Raw genomic sequence first — 18,329 nt, 5'->3', positions numbered from 1 at the left:
GGACAATATTTCCCTCTGAGATGTAGTGGAGAAGTAGAAAGTAGCAGAAAATGGAAATAGTCAGGTAAAGTAAAAGTACTTCAAAATTATGTTAAGTACAGTATGTGAGTAAATGTACTTTCCTGCTTATTACTTATTCTTATTGGTTGTTCCAATGCCAATGTCTATATATATATATATATGTATATATATATATATAGATATTGGCAAATAAAAATATAAAAACAATTTTTTTGTACTGTTAAAAGCTTTTCTGTCCTGCAGTTTCTCACCTCATCTAAGCCATCAGTGACCTTGATAAACCAAAAAAACAACACTGAATTTGACTTTGTTTCTCACCAGCTTGCAGCACTTATTGTCTGTGCACTTATCTGTGCCAAAGAATAAAAACAGACAGGCTTGATGCTGAATTTGTATGAGAGGGTGGTTGGCAAGATGCAGACAGGATGACTTGTCTCTTCTGCAGAGAACTGAAGGTAAACTATAAAGCCAAAATGATGCCGTGCTGTTTCATAGTGCTGCTGCTTCTATTTTCTGCACAAACTCTACAACACTAGAAGATTTTGTGCTGACATGAGCGCACATCCTGTTGGCTGCAGCAAAGAGATTTTTGTCTTGTTGAGTTAAGATTTAAAATCTTGTCTGGAGCAGCTAAATCAAGCCTGAACTCATGTAGCGTGCACGCCGTTTCAGCTGCCAAAAATGTGTGTGTTACGTTTGGTAAAGTGACGCTTTTAGATTAAAACTAAAGACACATAATAATAATAATAATAATAAATTTATCTTATATAGCGCCTTTCAAGAAACCCAAGGACGCTTTACATAGAGGGCACATAAAATCAGACTGATAAATAAAACAGAGGAAAGATTTGGAGGAAGAGTTAGCTAAGGTCAGAGGCCTTGATGAACAGATGGTGCTTGAGGTGTTTTTTGAAAGTGTCCAGGGATGAAGCATTTCTGATCTCAGGAGGGAGAGAGTTCCAGAGGGCGGGGGCTGCGACACTGAAGGCTCTGTCCCCGAAAGTTCGCAGCCTGGTGTTGGGGGTGGAGAGCAGACCAGTGTCGGAGGATCGTAGTTTTCGGGATGGAGTGTAGGGGTGGAGAAGGTTGGTTAGGTACTGGGGGGCAAGGGCATGCAGGGAGTTGTATGTGAGAAGGAGGAGTTTAGAGGTGATGCGGGAATTGATTGGAAGCCAGTGAAGATGGATGAGTGTCGGGGTGATGTGCTGCCAGGGCCTAGTACGAGTGAGAACCATGCAGCTGAGGTTTGGACAATACTGGAGCCTGTCCAGGGCTTTGCTGGGTACCCCGGAAATGACTCCATTACAGGAGTCCAGACGGGAGGTGATGAAGGTGTGAATGAGGGTCTCAAAATCAGACTAACCGGTTGAGTTTTTCTTGTTTCAGCTCCAGATCTGCCACAGCGATCAGCTGATCCAGTTTACACTTGGTCTCTATGATCTCTGCCTCTCTGGGTGAATAAGTCCCGCCCTCCTTCTTGCGCTGATGGATCCTGACATGTCAATCAAACACATTGGTTAAGAACAACTTAAATACAGAATCAAAAACTTTATCAAAAAGGAAATTGATTTATTGGAAATTATGCAATTCAAAATTAAAAGAATTTGCACATGGTATTTTCGTGCATTTTATACTAAATTGCAATCAATGCATTGTTTTGATAAATGTATGAATGTTGGCAAATGATTGAATGCCTGTTGCCATCTTACCTGACGGAGACACAGATGATGATGATGAGCAGCAAAGCCAAGACAAAGGAGAGCACAACACCCAGAATGATCTGCTGAACTCTGGTCAACAGCCCGTTCACTACAAAGAGACAACAGAGGTGACAACAGCACACAAAAACAACAAACAGGGCTATACAGGTTTTGTGTTTAGGTGAATAAATATACCTGCAGTTTTGACATGATCCGAGTAGTCAGTGTCTGTGTATTGGCCATTGATGTTAGTGGCTCTGAACCTAAACCTGGTGAATATGGAACAATAGTCATGTGTCAGCATTATATTATTATAAAACATGTACATGCAACAATTTTTACAATGTTGTGTGGTTGAGTGTGTGTGGTGAACTCACACATAGACTGTGTGTGGCTTCAGAGGTCCATTGCAGAACCGATCAGTGCTGTTAACACAGTCATCGTCCCCTCCGATCACGTATGTTCTTGTCATAGTGTGATTTTGCCTCGCCGGGGCCCGGCCGCCTCCAGACACACTGCGACCGAGATTGACGGGTGCGTCCGTGAGTGAAGCCCCGTCCCCCGATAAACATGGCGGGTTGGGGAACCCCTTGTCGGTCAGGTAAGGGGCAGGACGACCAAAAAATGCACTATTCCAGTTGGTCAGGTTCTGGATGTCCTTCACTGTGACAGGATGAGTAAGACAGTTAGAGAGGAAAGGAATCGCAGGGGGACTGAGTCAAATTTCTGCTGACGTTAAGCCCTTTGGCTTTTGCATACATTTTGTCTTTTGTGAGCTTAGGACAGAGTGACGTACTGTAAAACAAGATTCTACTTGAGGCTTAAAGCACAAACAAGACCGATACCCAAGTGTGTTGAACTAAAAGTGACGGCTGTCAATGTTTTTGAAGAGTCATACCCCCTGACTCGGCCACGATGACCTGGATTTTTGTGATTGGTCCATTGTCGTCCCTATAGAAACAGGCAGGCATGCGGATGGTGATACTCCTGTGGGTAACCATGGCAACCCCTCCACGGTCCATCTCTGCCTCAGGTCTTCGGGTTGGCTTGGCCGGAGCTGGAACACACGCACGTGTGAACACAGAGGAGCGCGCACGCACACACACAACCACACACGCACACACACACACACACACACACACACACACACACACACACACACACACACACACACACACACACACACACACACACACACACACACACACACACACACACACACACGCACACACGCACAACCGCACACACACACACACACACACACACGCACAACCGCACACACACACACACACACACACACACACACACACGCACACACGCACACACGCACACACGCACAAACAGAGGTTGAAGTGTTGAAGATGTGGTTCTAGTCTGTTGCATTTACATATAAATCATGACAGGCCACTACTCAGTCCTCTACATCATCAACACACGCCTGACAGTATTGCTGAGTAACATTTGCTGTGTCAGGCCTGCACACTGTTATACTGAGCGATGATACTGTGCAGTGGCGATTCTCTGTCTCGTATCTATGCTGCACTGCTGCAACAAGAAAGGGAGAAACACTGGAGAGCGATGCAGAGCACACACAGAGTAGGGGGACTTGTACCTGTGATCCCTGTAGTTATCTGGACAAGTGGGCTGGGTGGACTCCTGCCAGCCCCGTTCCTTGCTGAAATCTACAAACAGACAAATAGAAGAAAGGAGGGAAGACAGCAGAAAGAGGGACAAGCACAGAAAGGAGTTAACCTTTTGCACTCCACCCCTCATTTTTGTCTTTTTTAGGGGGGTACACGGGGGTCTTTCAGGGGAGATAGCAGGTCAACAGTCATCTGAAAGCTGAGAAGCTGAATATCACTTTGACATGCAGCTCAGCACTGTGTGTCAAGTTGTTCTAGTCATTAATCAGAAATGAAAAATAATTGATTGACTAATTAATACAATTTTGAAAGTGTATAAGGGCTTAGAACATTACGATAGAAGTATATGATGGTCATTCCCATGCTCACTTATGTCTCATAAGTTGTTTCAGCAATTTTTTGGTTGATACCATTTGTTTCACAGATTTGGTGCTAAATTTAAAAACATTTTTACCACTCGAGAATTGATAGAAATGATCAATAATCCCTCCAAAATACCACATTAAGACACCAAGACCTTGAGGAACACCATAGAGAAAGCCATGCTGTGATTTGGGACCAAAAACTTTTGGCATTTGGAGATTTCTGCAAGAATTGCATTTTTTGGAGATTAGATGGCGAACACTTCTGTTTTGGAAACTGCTCAGGAACCCCCTTATTGTCAATCTACCTAGGAAAGCCATCCATCCTCTGAATGCCATAGGTCTCTAGTTTGTGGCCCTAACGTTTCATGAGGCTGTGATTGTCCTAGAGGTCACCACAGGGTCATTTTATACAGTGACGTAAAATTTCAAAAAAAGGTCTCAGTACAATGAGTTGGCTACTAAGGGGACAAACATCATGACACATGAATACAAATGGGCTCATTGAATTCACAAGAGTCTCAGCTTTACAGTGATATCCAATATATGTAATAGAGGGATCCCAGTATGCAGAAATATTAAAATACACCATTTTAGAAAAGGCGAAAATAGCACATTTGTACTGCATTAAAAAAATCTGTAAAAACAGTTTTTTGCCCCAGACTGCATGTGATTATCATAAAGTGGATATATTCCTTAGGTTTTCTAGTTTTAATACCTTCATTCCAGCTCTAAAACTGAGCCTGCTACAGCCTCCGAAAAAAATAAAGTCAGCGTGCCCTCAAGGAGTTGGAAGAGGTTAAAGAAAATTTGAGCAGGTGCGTGTGTGTGTGTGTGTGTGAGTGTGTGTGTTCCTCACCTGTATGCTGTAGCTGTGTCCTCCCTTCAGGCCCTCTATGACAGCAGTCAGCATGTTTTGGTCTCTTCCTGTGATATTAAGGCTGATGTTCTTGACCAGCTGGTCCTTTTCATAGATGTACACATAATAGGCAGTTATGTTTCCGTTGGGCTCCTCTGGAGGGGTAAAAGTCACCTTCAAACGGTTCACTGCCTCTGGGATAACTGACACAACCACGTTCTTGGGAGGGTCTTTGGGCTCTACAGTAGAAAAGATATGAGAGGAATAATGATAGATATGCGGTCATGTTTACAGGTGGGCAGCAGCTACAGTAGGTGCTCCCAAGATGTAAATGTCCACATACCCTCCTCCAGCGTTAGAAATTCAATAGGCCCGATGGCTTTCCCTTCGCTGGCAGCATACTCCAATGGACCAGTGAAGGCCGTGACAGTCACCAAGTAACGAGTGAAAGCAGTCAAGCTAGTCACAACGACAGTCGTCAACTCTCCTGGAGCTCGGACTTTCGAGATGTTCAAACCAGGACCGTCCACCTGGTATGACAGGAGAGGTCATTAAGATTTAATACTTGTATATGGATGAGCAGAGTTGTGGTAAAATGCAAACAATATGAAATTACTCCACCATATGTTAAAAAGTCTGACCAACATAACACAGATTTGTGTGTGTGTCTGTAAAAAAAACAACTCAATCAGGTGACCTGCACAAGATATGAAGTCGGTCCAGAGAGAACAGCTGGAGCGTCCCATGCAATGCGAAAGCCGTTGGAGGTGGGGGTCACTTTCAGGTCCCGGGGAGGGTCATCAGGGTCTGAGGGAGGAGATAAGGCAAACACAGAATGCTTATGATGGGATATTAAATCAAAAATACTAACTAAAAAAAAGGCCTGTTAAATGTTGCTTTGTCATCATGCTAATGTTGATTGATGCTTCCATGCCATTGGCTGGATCCTCTTTGAATGTAAGTCTGGCCCATGTTTTCACTGTTTTATATGTGGTCATGTGGCATCTAAAATGGCTTTTGCCTCTGTTCATATTTTAGTCAACATTGTCACATCACTGTTAATTAGTTGTGAATTATTGCTGTGGACAGGGGTGATGAATCTGCAGCCTGCTTATGTTTTAACATTGTGCACTGAAATGATGAATCGTATAATTCCCTACTGATCTGCTATCAAACCCAATTATGTAATCTGTCTTTCCTTCTCAGTCATTGCAAAATTCTTTAACATTATACTTCCAGTTTTTATTGTAAGAATACTGCTACTATTAATAAGAATAATAACAGAGTTTAAAAAGAGAAAAGGCATTACAGGTATTACAGGGAGTGCAAAACCAAGAAGAAGAGGTAGTGGACAGTAGTTTCTGCTAATTCTGAAACACCAGATTATAACACGTTTATCATTATGATGTTATTAAACTATGTTGCATGTGGTAACAAGATACTATTTTTTTGTTCTTGTGGAGGAGATGGCAGAGGCCCTGAGGTTACTAATGCAACACCAGACATCAAGCTAGATAGGATTGCAATTACTCAAACGGTATACTTCTTACAGGAATACCTGGAATGAAAATCACAGGTTTATTAGTAAAATATGACTCCTGAGGTCCTGACTAACAGCAAACTCTTCCTTGGCAACACAAAAAGGTCATATCATCACTGTGACGTTCTTACTTCCAGCCAGGGTGCGTGCGTAATTCCAGTGTGTATATTCTCCAATTCCAGCGTTGGTCACAGCGGCCACTTTGAAGCGGTAGTATCTGTACTTAGCCAGGGATTGGAGTGTGACGCTGTGGTTCTCTTCCATGCCGTCTGAAGCATTCACCGACACTGTGACATTGGAGTCCACGCAGTCTGAGGTCAGCTCGTCCTCAGGGGCAGGCTGCGCAGTGGTTAATGTGTTTGGTTCACAAACAGTTGAAAGCAGCTGTGCAATGACGTGGTACTCTTTCAGCAGGCCGGGAATGGAAAGCGGTGGAGCCCACTCAAGTGTCACATTGTTAGGTGTGACCTGAGAGATGGTGAGGGAGCGAGGGGCAGCTGGGGCTGTTTAGGGACACAAAGAGGACTGAATTCATTCTGTATTACTGTACATTAGCAATTAGAAGCCAAAATGCTACACAATACAATAAGACTGACTACCTGATTCAGAGAGAGTGGAAGCAGTACAGTTTAGTCCGTCTCCGGGTCCTGCAGAGTTGACTGCAGCCACGGTGAGTGCGTACTCCTGGTCCGGAGACAGCCCAGTCACTATGTACTCTGGTGTGAGAGCTTGGTGTGTGTAGGACTGTGAGTCTACCTCCACTACAATCTCATACAAAATGATCTGCCCATTAGGGTTGGCTGGAAGTTCCCAAAACAGCTGAATTGAATCCCAGCTCACTCCTGAGCAAGACAGGTTCCCCACAGCGTCAGACACTGCAGACAGAGAGGTGAGACAGTGACATTGTTATACTAGTATTAGCTTTAGTTAGCATTCTTCACTGTCCGCTACGAGAGGAAAGAAGCAAATTCAATTTCAGCATTGCCCAAAAAAGGCTGCCTGAGCACAGGACTATGAATTACTGGAAACTACGAATGTGCAAATGTTCAGTCTGCAGACAAACTTTAGAGATTTGCAATTAGAAATCCTGGTACATAATTTAAATCTGCTTTATCTTAAATTTATTGTATTTTACCAACAATCATCACCACCTATTATTTATCTATTTATTTTTGGTTGCACAGCCAGCAACTCTGCGATGATGACCCGCTGTTCTTGAGGGGAATCACATTCGTCTTGTCTCGTGCTGCTGAGCCTTTTTCACATGACATACAGTGTCAACACACTGCACAATGTGCTTGTGAAGAAAAAGACTCAGCAGCGTCTCCACCGCCCACACAAACAAAACCTCTTTGGAGTAGATCGTAAAATACTCTATATTCTTTTAGTTGGTATTTAGAGCCTGTTCAGCACTTTGGGCAACTATGGTTGTATTAAATGTGCTATATAAATAAATTTGACCTTGCTTGACCTAGGTGTTGATCCACCACAAGCCAATGGCATCAGGAAGGCGTTTTAGATTACCTGTACTAAACAAATAGTAGAACGTTTGGTTTTAGCTCTGAAGCCATAAGAGTTGTTGTTTGTTAAAAAGATGATCAGTTTGCTCTGCGTACAGACTGATAACTGCATTTGACCTTGCGTGCTTTTATGATGTCGGACACTGTTGGCCAGCTATGGACTGGCCACTAACCTTTGTGTCTTTGAACTTATTTTTCTCCTATTTTCTTTTAAGGTCTCACTACACTTCTGTATTTGAGTGAATTTTTGCGTGTTTCTATGTTTGTAAACCTGCTTTCGTTTAATTGCCCCTTATGGGACAAATACGGTATTTCAAATTGAATATACTGTACGAATCAATTTTGAACCACTGCGAGCGGTGACCTAAATCAGTGTTACATTCCTTGTGTGTAGACGGTGTGTACTTTACCTGACTCGTTAGTCGTGAAGGTCACAGGGCTGCTGAACTGATTCCCATGACCCACTCTGGTGTAACTGTAAACACTGATCTCATAGGAGCTATGAGGCCTGAAGCCTGAGAGATACTCTGTGGTCGACGGCCCAGAGGAATTCTACACACACATAAAAAAAAAAACACACATAGGAGATTAAATCATCCAATCCTGATCACTGGAGTGGATAATGTCTTATTGTATCAGCACACATATGTGCACGTGCGTGTACGTATAAGGTTACTGCTGAGTGGTATCTGGAGTGTGAAATTAGAGCTACCTTAAGTGTGACAGTGTGTACTCTTACTGAGTGGGTCTCTGGAGTATGTGTAAGTGTGTGAGTGTTGTTGTTATTGTGGAGTAGCTTTCGGTGTGTGAAATTAACGGTACCCTGTGTGTGACGGTGTGTGTGATGAGGTCTCGGATCCTGAAGCCGTACTGTATCACCACTCCATTGGGCTCCAGAGGAGGCTCCCAGCTCAGCCACACAGAGACGTCTGTGTGGTTATATATAGTCAGGTTACGGGGAGGGGACATGGGGCCTGAAACACAAAGTAAGGGCAGATAGAGAAGAAGATAGACTGAAACAGACAGTAGATACAGTTTCTTAAATAAACACCATCTAATTAGGATCTTGGATACATTTTAAACCTGCTTTCAAACTAACCTCCTTCATCGGTGTGCAGCTGCAGCAGCAGATAAGGCCCTGAGCCTTTACGCGTTGCAGCAGTAATAGTGAGGTTGTAAGCTGTGTATGGAAGTAGGTTGGTGAGGATGAATGAGGTGTTGGGGGTAGTCGTGTTGGATCCCCCTGGGCCAAACAGAGTGAGGGTATACTCTGTTATCTCCCCGTTGGCCTCCAGAGGGCGCTGCCAGACCACTGCGATAGAGGACGACGACAGATTCCTGGTGTACACCAGCATTGGAGCCGAACTAGGAACTGAGGAGAAACGGTTTGACAATAAATACATGATCCATTCTCCATTAAAGCAGCAGTGGGTAGAATTGGAGCAAATATGTCACTATATCCTGACAGTAGTGCATGAGACAGGTAATCTGAAAAAAATAATGTGCCTCTGTGTACTCCGGTGCTCCTATCGGTATCTGCAAGATTTCACAGACTGGAGGAAAACAAGCAGTCAGAGTCAAGCTGGAGTCTGCCGTCCAGCTGCCGTCTATGAGCCAGCTGTCAATCACTCGCGAAGTCCGATCAAACGGTCAAACTAGGCAGCGCTGATCAAATATGAATCAATATTCTGTTACTGTAATGCCTATCTCTCGCCTCAAATGTTTTCAGAAACATCTTGTAGTGTACTGTTCAGCTGGAAAATGAGAACGTTTATGACCCGGCAGTCATGTTGAGATCAGTTGAGCAAATACCAAGCACCGCCCACCAGCCGCAGCACAGCCACTAGGAACGCTTTCTCTCTGAAATGACCTAGATTTTTTAAAGCCTGAAAACAGAGGCATGAGGAGGTGCAGAAGTCTAGTTTTCTCTCAGAACACTTGAATTACAATATGCTGAAAGATTATTATGGAATTTTTGCCCAATGATGCCAAAGATATTCTGCCTACTGCAGGTCTAAGTGATTGTTTGTGTAGATAAACTCACTATCATCATCTGTCCTCAGATACATTGTGCTGGTATGGTTGTAGGCAGCGCCAGCACCAGTCGACGGGGTAACAGTGAACACATAAGGGAAATACTTCTTGAGTCTTGTGTACATGAAGCCACTTTCAGAGCTGTTATGAAAGATGGTCTTGTTGACAGCTGGAGCCCCCTGGTTGGATGCGTCCGGGGGTACGCCGGCCTCCTGTAAGGTGAGCAGGTAGCTAAGACGGCCGTTGGGTTCCATGGGAGGGTCCCAGGCGATGACGATGAATGTGGAGCCGGAGCTCTTAGTAGTCAGGTTGTGGACCGAGTCACTTGGCACTGAAGAGGGAAACAAGAAGAGTGTCACTATTATTAACTACCAGTGACAACACAGAGTCTTTGATGCAAGTTTACTGTACTACGAGGCAGTAAATTAGGGCATCAATCAACCATACACACACTGACACTTGAGGGAAAATGAACAGCGCACCAGTCATCATCATCATTATCATCATCTGTCACAAGCACCATTGGCAGCATTGTTGAAATTAACAAAATCAACAACAGCACTTCAAGTAGAACAATACGGCATGACATTACTTTGACAAAACAGAAACACAGCAAAGTAAAACAGTACTGTAAACAGACACAAACAATATCCTACAAAATTAAGAGACACAGAGAGGCATTTAGGAGGGAAACTAGCACGCTGAAAACCTTGGGAAAGAAAGGGGTTGAGGAGAAAATACTCATCCTGTTCATCGTCTCAGCCCCATCCGAAAATAACGCATGGTACACAGAGAAGGAAATAAGGGGAGATGAACGGGAAAGGGAGATAAAACTTGAGAGATCCATAAGATGAATGAGTGGATGTGAGGGGCCAGGTGTGTGTGGGGGTCTGAGCCCAGCAGGGGGGCATGGCTGTGCAGGAGACACAAGGTGCCCAGTAGATCCGGTGCTTGGCTGAGAGTGGAGCAGCTAGAGCACAGGCAGAGATACAGTCAGTATGAGCAGTAAATCATTTCAGAGACAGAGAATAAAAAATAAATCATAACGTACTAATATGAACTGTATGTGACAAAGTCTGTGGCGGCTGTCTGCACCATTTTTCCCAAAATAACATAAAAACAAGGAGATCAGCTTTATGTAACGCTTCACTTTTTACACTGAGGATTTCAAAAAGACAACTAAATATTACATCCAAATTTTGGTTTCCGAGGCAACAATGCAATTGTACGTAGAATGAGCACAGCAGGAACTTTGTCAAAGCACGTCAGGCTTTGTTTTTTCTCTGTCATCATATCGTAAACGGTTTTGCGCTCTCTCTCTCTCTTTCTCTGCCTGTTTTTTAATCCCTCACAACTTTCGTCGTGCTTAGCGAAAGGAAACACAAACTGGCTGTCTTCAAGGCAGTGTCACAGGCGGACAAAAATAGAGCCAGTTTGCCAGACTGACTGTTATCCCCTTTCACTAACACACTGAAAGTCACATCTTCAATCGCAGAGTTTTTATGTAATTTTTTTTTTTGGGAAGTTGAAGAGTTTTGAAAAAAGTGTGCAGACTCGCCCTCCAGTGAGACTTTGAATCACCGTATGCAATAACTTTCTGGTTGTTATGTGTAGTATTTCATGTTTATGTCTATTCTTTTTTTAACTTATTTATATTGGTGTATGTGTGATTGTGTTTGTGCGTCTGACTGACCGTCCTCTGGTAACAACAGGGTTAGTGGCTCGCTCTGGACCCCTCCGTCCCCCTGCGCTGTGCTAGAGCTCATCCACAGGGTGTAGTTTAAGCCCCCAATCAGCCGAGTTAGAGTGTAAGAGAGGGCTGAATCAGGAGAGGCCGGTGCAGCTAAGTCTGAAATGGGAACCCTCTGTAGAGAAAAAAAGAGTGTTAGGGTTACTTTCACACACTGAAACAGGTGATTACATTAGAGCAAAATGTGTGATTTATATACAGATGGGTGACGGATGAAAGGCAACCCAAACATAAGCATCCTACATACATTCAGCAGACACAAAGCAACAAAACCCCCTCTAAAACTAAATAAAATAATCAATGAATACAAGGTGTTTTTGCTTTTAATAAAGTAAAACAAATCTGCAAATGGTACAAGTGAAAATTAACGTGGTAAGATTTCTTGAAATAAGATGTTATATTTAGGCCTTTCAGGATAAAAAGAGATCTTGAAATTAGCTGGGAAAACTCATGTTGAGCTATATTGCATTAGAATTAGGAAGAACTGGGTGTCATTATAAGCCTATAATGCTCAAAAGTAGTATTTCACTTAACAAGATATTCAAGATGCATTATCTGAAAACAAGTCTCTGAAATGTTACTTGTTAGGTGAGTTTGTCTTACATTAAGTGTTATAAGATATTGTGACTAGTAATTAGACTAACATACAGTACTTAAGGTTTTGCATGTTTGTTGTGCATTCATTTGGAGTCGTGTTTGTGTCCTGACAAATGTAAGTCCAACAGTCACTCTCTTTTAGCTTTGTTTTAGTCTCCACCGACTCCTGACAGAAATATCTCTCTCTTTAGCTGCTAACAGCTTCACTATGTCCACCAGCTAGTCACTAACCTTGCTTTTTGGTACTATGCAGGTAGCGTAAAGTGAGTTAGCGGAAAACAACTACCTGCTGCTGGAACAAGGTTAATGAGATCAGTACGAGGGAACCAAAACAGGAAAGTTGCAGGCCAGAAAACCAAAACTATGAGCTAAAAGATGCTAAAATGTTTTGTACGGGTGACAGGAACTGCAGAAAATTCTCTGTGGGTTCGTCACCAGGAGTGACACCTTTCACATTACATGTAGTCATTTGACCCATTTTTTTTAAAACAAGGCAAAAGTGAGCATGGCTCACATACCCCCGCTCACTGCTTGACCCCTACTAAAGCAGGGCCAAAGGTTTTGCCCTTTTGGAAAGATTTCAAAAATGTTGGGCACCCTGGACTTCTAACCCCCGAAAGGCACAACTAGACCACACCGTCAACCATCATACCAAATGTGAAGTTTCTAAGTTACATAGTTTTCGAGTTCTACTCCGAAAACTAGAGTGTAACACTCGAACGGATGGAAGGACGGACACGCCAAGCGCTATATACACACTATATACTACGTTGTCGCGGTATAATAAAATTGATTAGTGCAGCTGTCTGTATATTCTATATACATGTATATGTGTCTCACCTGCTCAACCACAGTGTTGTTTTCAGAGTAGTAAATAGTGTAGTGTACAATAATGCCATTAGGTTCAGTAGGCGGGTGCCACAGCAAGGTGACGGAGGAGGCGGTCGCATTTGCAAAAGTCACATTCTGGGGAGGGTCAAAGGGTTCTGAGAGCCAGGGAGCAGAGACACAAAAAACACAAATATTCAGGAAGTGGGAGAAACTTCATACAAACGCATTATAAAGAAATGTTTTGTCTGTGAGGATGATAAAGTTATCTGTCAAAATGTTTTTAACAATCATCCAGCACCTGCATCGGTGGTGGTAAAGGTGATGTAGAGCAGCACTCCTCCGTCTCCCATTCTGGTCCAGCTGGAGACAGATGCATTGTAGTTGCTCTCTGAGTCTACATTAATAACCACTGATGTCCCCGTCACATTCTGCCACTGCGCAGTCGTTTCATTCCTGACGAAGAGAGCAACCATTTATGTTGCGATGTGTTCCGTTTTCTTTTTCAACAGAGAGTCAAACAGACAGAGAGAAGTAGATCGAGAAACTCACCAAACTCTCACGATGTAGAAGAGTATCTCTGAATTGGCTTCAAGTGGTGGTTGCCATGACAACTCTACCTCATAATCTGACAACTTTCTGGCGTGGAGGAACTGAGGAGGTGTGTCTGGGGCTGAGATGCAGGAGAAAGACTTTCCAGTAACATAATACAATATATACAACAATAGGGTGTATCAATACAGAGACTGATGAGTGATAAAAATATATTTGCTCTGGGCAAATAAGAACCTCAGACGACCTCCTCAGGAACGTGCCACAGAGAAACAGAATATTGCCCTGAAATGAAAAACTGGTGAGTTGCAATGACTCTGTTATTTGTGCTTCTCAGTCCCGATGGGAGACACGAGGGTCACGTGGCATCAAATACCTGTGATGTAACATCATTAGCATGAGCTGAAACAGAGAGATGTAACTGAGGAGGAAAAGACGAGAGGAAAGTCAGATTTAATCAGATGCCCTTCGAACTCAGTCGTGATGTAATCGCGCAGTGTCCTGGAACTGAAAACAAACCCTCCCCCTTTCCTCTCTCTCCCCCACCCGTCCCTCTCACCATCCTCCAGTGTGGTGATGTTGAGCGGCTCGCTGCTGTAGTTTCCGGACCCGACAAGCGTGTGTGCTTGCACCATGACGGAGTAGTGTGCATACTTCCTCAGATGTGTGATGTGGATGAAGTTGGTTGGGGAGGTGAGGTTCAGGCTGTGACTGGAATTCCACAGCTCCAGGCTGTAGTGGGTGATGACCCCGTTAGGCAGCAGAGGAGGCTGCCAGGTCACGTTCACCTCGCTGGGACTGACCGACTCGTAAGTAACGTCATACGGAGGACTGCCTGGGACTGAAGAGAGAACAAACAAAAGAAGATGCATCTTTACTAAAATCTGAACAGTTGCCATCGTTACTAAACTTTTTCATGTGGATCCGCGAGTGGGTGGCTCCATCAACACACCGTCCTCTCCGGACAGCAGGTATAAAGTGTCTGATGTTTGGTTGCCGTGGCCGTAACGTGTGTACGCCATCACAGACACGTTGTAATAGGAGAATGGCATCAGGTTCATCAGAGTGACTGTGTTAGAGGACGCGTTCATCAACGCTGAGTAGGACTCGTTCTCATACAGGACCTCGTAACGTTTGATCACCCCATTGGCTTGTTCGGGTGTAGACCAGGCCAATGTGGCGGTGGATGGGCTGGTGTCAACCACAGTGAGGTTCACAGGGGGGGAGTCAGGCTCTGAGGAGGGGATGGAGAAGAAAAACCCAGATCAAATTCACAGGTCATCGACTGAAACACAATCAAATCAGACAATCAAATAATCTAGCTGCTCTAGCATCACATTAAATATTGGTAATTCAATAACTACATAGCAAATTTGAATAATAAACTCAAATATTGAATATTTAATATCACTTTGATATTCATTCACTGACACTGAATTGTTGATAGTGTAGGGTACATGTCACACACTGGGCACCCACAACAATTCAACAAGGTGAAACAGCTGCACCTACACAAGATGCTTTGTTACCTTTTCTGTAGTTTGACTTTACAGTTTTTATTTCATTCTTTTTAATCAATGACAGATTTATTTGATCAAATCTCATTTTTGTTACTTCCAACAATCAAATTTGAACAAAATTGTTTTGACCACTTGTGTGCGTTTATGTATTCAGTGTGTGTTCAGCACATACCGTCCTCTAAGGTGAGAACAAAGATGTCATCTTCCTCAGACAGAGAGCTCTCTCCCACAGCTGTAGATGCAGCTACACGTAGCTTATAACCAGTGTACTTGTCCAAATCTAAACATTAGCACAGAGATATTTAGCAACAGACCTGTATTATAATGATTATGACTGCATAGAGCTGTGCAGAAAAGGTGATTACTCTACCTGTTAGCAATATGCTGGCGGTGCTAGTAACCCACTGCAGGCCCTGATCACTGTGCAGTTCGAGGCCATAGACGGTGTAATGTGTGATCCGCCCATTGGGGTTGAGTGGTGGGACCCAGTTCACTAGTATGGAGGTGGAGCTGATGTTTTGATAGGACACCTCGAGCACTGAGCTAGGGACTAAACAACACAGTACAAGACATTATTAGGGATAAATCATTTTTTAGGTTTTGCAGATCATTTGTTTTTTATAGTTAAAGGTACTACAAGGAACTTTTACCTGGTTATTTAATACTTATGCCTGAATATGACCTACATAAGCTAACGAGATCATCAGCAAGAATATTGGCTATTTCTATATACAATAGTTATTCCTAATGCTTGTCATCGGGTCCGATTCCCCGCAAAATCAGACAAAGCAATTTACGGCACGCGGGTTCACCAGAAACTCCTTCAGCTCAGACTCCAGCGGGCCCTCCGGCAGCATCCAGCCAACCACGGACAGACCCAGAGCCGTTTATGACCTGCAGTCGGAGCTCCAGTGGGACAAGGGGATTTTCGTTCCTGGCAGCAGCGGCTCCTCCTCCAGCCAGGAGCAGAGCTTCCCCTCGCTGCTCTGCCGGTCCCCGCTGGGAGCCAACACTGAAACTACGCTACTGGAGGCCCAGGCCATATTTCTGGGCCCTCTGGAGGGGAAGGGAGGCCCGGGAGAACCAGAACCAGTACTGAGCGGGGGAAACTGTCAAACCCTGCTGCAGTAAAATAAGAGGTTTTTAAAGGGACTCTGGTGCTTGGAAACTGCTTTTGTCCAAAGGGACCGCCAAAATTAACACAAAATTAAAGTTCCTTGTAGTAACTTTAGTAATTAATCCATGTGACGTAAATAAAACCCTGAAAACTTCACTTGAAGTAGATCAGCATATTTGATGAATTTGATGTACTTTTGCACATTTTGGGGTTGTACCCACATGGCTGAATGCACTTATTGTAAGTCGCTTTGAATAAAAGCGTCAGCTAAATAAATGTAATGTAATGTACATGTGACCACCCACCCTGCTCCCTGGTCTTCTCAGTGATATCTGTTGCAGGACCCACTCCCACTGTTGTGGAAGCAGTGACGCTGAACGTGTACTCGGTGAAGGGATTCAGATCCAACACCAGGTAAGACAAGTCCTCAGACAAAACGTCCATCACCTCCTCTCTCACTGTTACACCTGCGGCATGCATACAGACACAGACGGATACACAAGACCACACAAAAAGATTTATAAGCACTGGAGCAGATAAAAGTCCTTGTATCAAGGGCTGCTGGAGGTTAAGTGAAGCGGTGTTTATGGTTAGTGCTCTCCCACCTGTCGTACCAGAAGCGGCTGCACCGCGTGTTGAAAAATGTCCCGTAATTGATGCATCATGTGTGGACAAACGGAGCTGGCCTGGGGTCAGGGCCAAGGGGGAGGAATCTGAGGTCATATCCCCAGGATGTGTTTGCTTTGTCAGCCAGGGTGGAAGTGTAGCAGGTGGCACAGAGGTAAGAGAAAGTGCAGAGGTCCCAGAGACAGGAGAGTCAGAAGATTGAATATTTGTGCTGTTAGAGTGTGAAGCAGAAACGTAACTGGTGCTGGGCTTCTCAGTGACCATGGAGTTTGCAGTTGGTTGAGCATTGGTGTTAGTGATGTGGTCAGTGCTTCTTTGTCCAGAGTGTGTGAGGCTGGAAGCAGTCGCACCAGTGGGCAGTGTGCGATCAGAAATAGTGGCCGTGAATGTCGGCGGTGATGTGATCACACTGAGCTCAGCAGCTCGCTTACGTCGCCCTGGATTGTTGTTGACGTCAGGGGGAAGCGTCACATCTTCGTTCGAACCAGTTGTATTCTGAAGGAAGAAAAATTACATTTTATAGTCTGACTGTAGTTTTTGATTTCTTCTGGTTGGGTGCAGTGTAAAGCAGTGATTCTCAATCATTTTGGCTTTATAATAATAATGACTAATGACTATAAAAATTTGTCAATTTACAGAAGAGCATGCAGAGGAAGTGGACACAGCACCAGTGTAGTACAATCTATTGCAATCAAAGATTCCAGTGGGTCAAAAATACTACCTTTTCTAAAGCTTATAAACTTTATATAAACTGTTGATTAGAAAATAGTACTGTTGAACAATGTTATTTTATGAGGTTGTAATGGTGTTTTTATTTTGAATTACATCATATTCAAAGGCATCTTTAAAATGACCAAAGTGTGTAATCAATGCTTCTGTAAAATGGATTTGTAGCTTCACACAGGTTTTCTTAGAGAGCAGTTCTAATGGGTTGTACAAGTGTTTGTATTTTTACACTGTAAAAAAACAACAAAAAACTTGTATATGTACAGTAAGTGTATGCAAAGATTAAAGGCCTTTACACACCAGGGGAACTTTTTCGTGCAATTAATTTGCACGTCAACATATTTTTTCGAACTGTTGTTTATGTCATGAGTACTTTCACACAAAACGTGAATATTACATGGCAAAAAAGCAACATAACTTTTGAAAAAGTGTTGCAACTGTCGCAAATTTGCATTGCTGCCGGTATGAATAGTTTTGATACGTAATATTCGCAGGCGTGTTGTTTATTCGTCACGCTCCCGGTGTGTAAAGGCCTTAACAGTTATATTTCCTCCAACCATTTCAACTGAACAGGCTTGCGCTTTAACACTGAATTTTCAACAGTACTGAGCTGTGATGGGATATATTTATTGTGTCTATACTGTACAAAGCTGTAACATCTGGCCTACCATTTCTGCAGAGAGGGTGATGTCCTGCAGCAGAATGTCGTCAACCAGAACCTGCAGTTTGTACTGGGTGATGGGGCCGTTGGGCTGGGCAGGGATTCTCCAACTCACAAGGATTGAAACTGAATCCTCAGCTTCTGCCATTAAGTCCTGCACTGCACTGGGTGCTACTCACACAGACACACAAATAGAGCCAGAGAGAGTTAGACACAGAAGAACACAAAACACACCTCTACCTCCACCTTCTCCTGACAAAAAGATTCTAAAA

General features: G+C 43.6%; 1 protein-coding gene across 7 annotated transcripts in view; it reads right to left on the bottom strand.

Moving 5' to 3' along the window:
- Positions 1–18,329, bottom strand: part of ptprq (protein tyrosine phosphatase receptor type Q) — a 50,425-nt gene that overhangs the window by 7,819 nt on the left and 24,277 nt on the right. For 4 of the 7 annotated variants that reach the window (XM_074633070.1, XM_074633073.1, XM_074633071.1 and 1 more), the window contains 26 exons: positions 18,065–18,228; positions 16,649–17,165; positions 16,349–16,510; positions 15,297–15,476; positions 15,099–15,206; positions 14,359–14,640; positions 13,966–14,247; positions 13,407–13,527; positions 13,156–13,310; positions 12,867–13,012; positions 11,373–11,544; positions 9,690–10,010; positions 8,745–9,017; positions 8,468–8,619; positions 8,056–8,197; positions 6,725–7,000; positions 6,257–6,628; positions 5,283–5,392; positions 4,929–5,115; positions 4,586–4,824; positions 3,334–3,403; positions 2,620–2,778; positions 2,099–2,384; positions 1,917–1,990; positions 1,731–1,830; positions 1,385–1,513 (listed from right to left, as the gene is read on the bottom strand). In XM_074633070.1, the coding sequence (XP_074489171.1) occupies positions 1,385–1,513; positions 1,731–1,830; positions 1,917–1,990; positions 2,099–2,384; positions 2,620–2,778; positions 3,334–3,403; positions 4,586–4,824; positions 4,929–5,115; positions 5,283–5,392; positions 6,257–6,628; positions 6,725–7,000; positions 8,056–8,197; positions 8,468–8,619; positions 8,745–9,017; positions 9,690–10,010; positions 11,373–11,544; positions 12,867–13,012; positions 13,156–13,310; positions 13,407–13,527; positions 13,966–14,247; positions 14,359–14,640; positions 15,099–15,206; positions 15,297–15,476; positions 16,349–16,510; positions 16,649–17,165; positions 18,065–18,228 (5,179 nt within the window). The remainder of the gene's footprint in view (positions 1–1,384; positions 1,514–1,730; positions 1,831–1,916; positions 1,991–2,098; positions 2,385–2,619; positions 2,779–3,333; positions 3,404–4,585; positions 4,825–4,928; positions 5,116–5,282; positions 5,393–6,256; positions 6,629–6,724; positions 7,001–8,055; positions 8,198–8,467; positions 8,620–8,744; positions 9,018–9,689; positions 10,011–11,372; positions 11,545–12,866; positions 13,013–13,155; positions 13,311–13,406; positions 13,528–13,965; positions 14,248–14,358; positions 14,641–15,098; positions 15,207–15,296; positions 15,477–16,348; positions 16,511–16,648; positions 17,166–18,064; positions 18,229–18,329) is intronic. The other 3 variants (XM_074633072.1, XM_074633074.1, XM_074633076.1) reach the window with 3 other exon arrangements.

The sequence above is a fragment of the Sebastes fasciatus genome, chromosome 4 (assembly GCF_043250625.1).
Source record: "Sebastes fasciatus isolate fSebFas1 chromosome 4, fSebFas1.pri, whole genome shotgun sequence".
NCBI classification, from domain to species: Eukaryota; Metazoa; Chordata; class Actinopteri; order Perciformes; family Sebastidae; genus Sebastes; species Sebastes fasciatus.
Note: the sequence above shows the minus strand (reverse complement) of the source record. Positions and strands in the feature narration are given on the sequence as shown.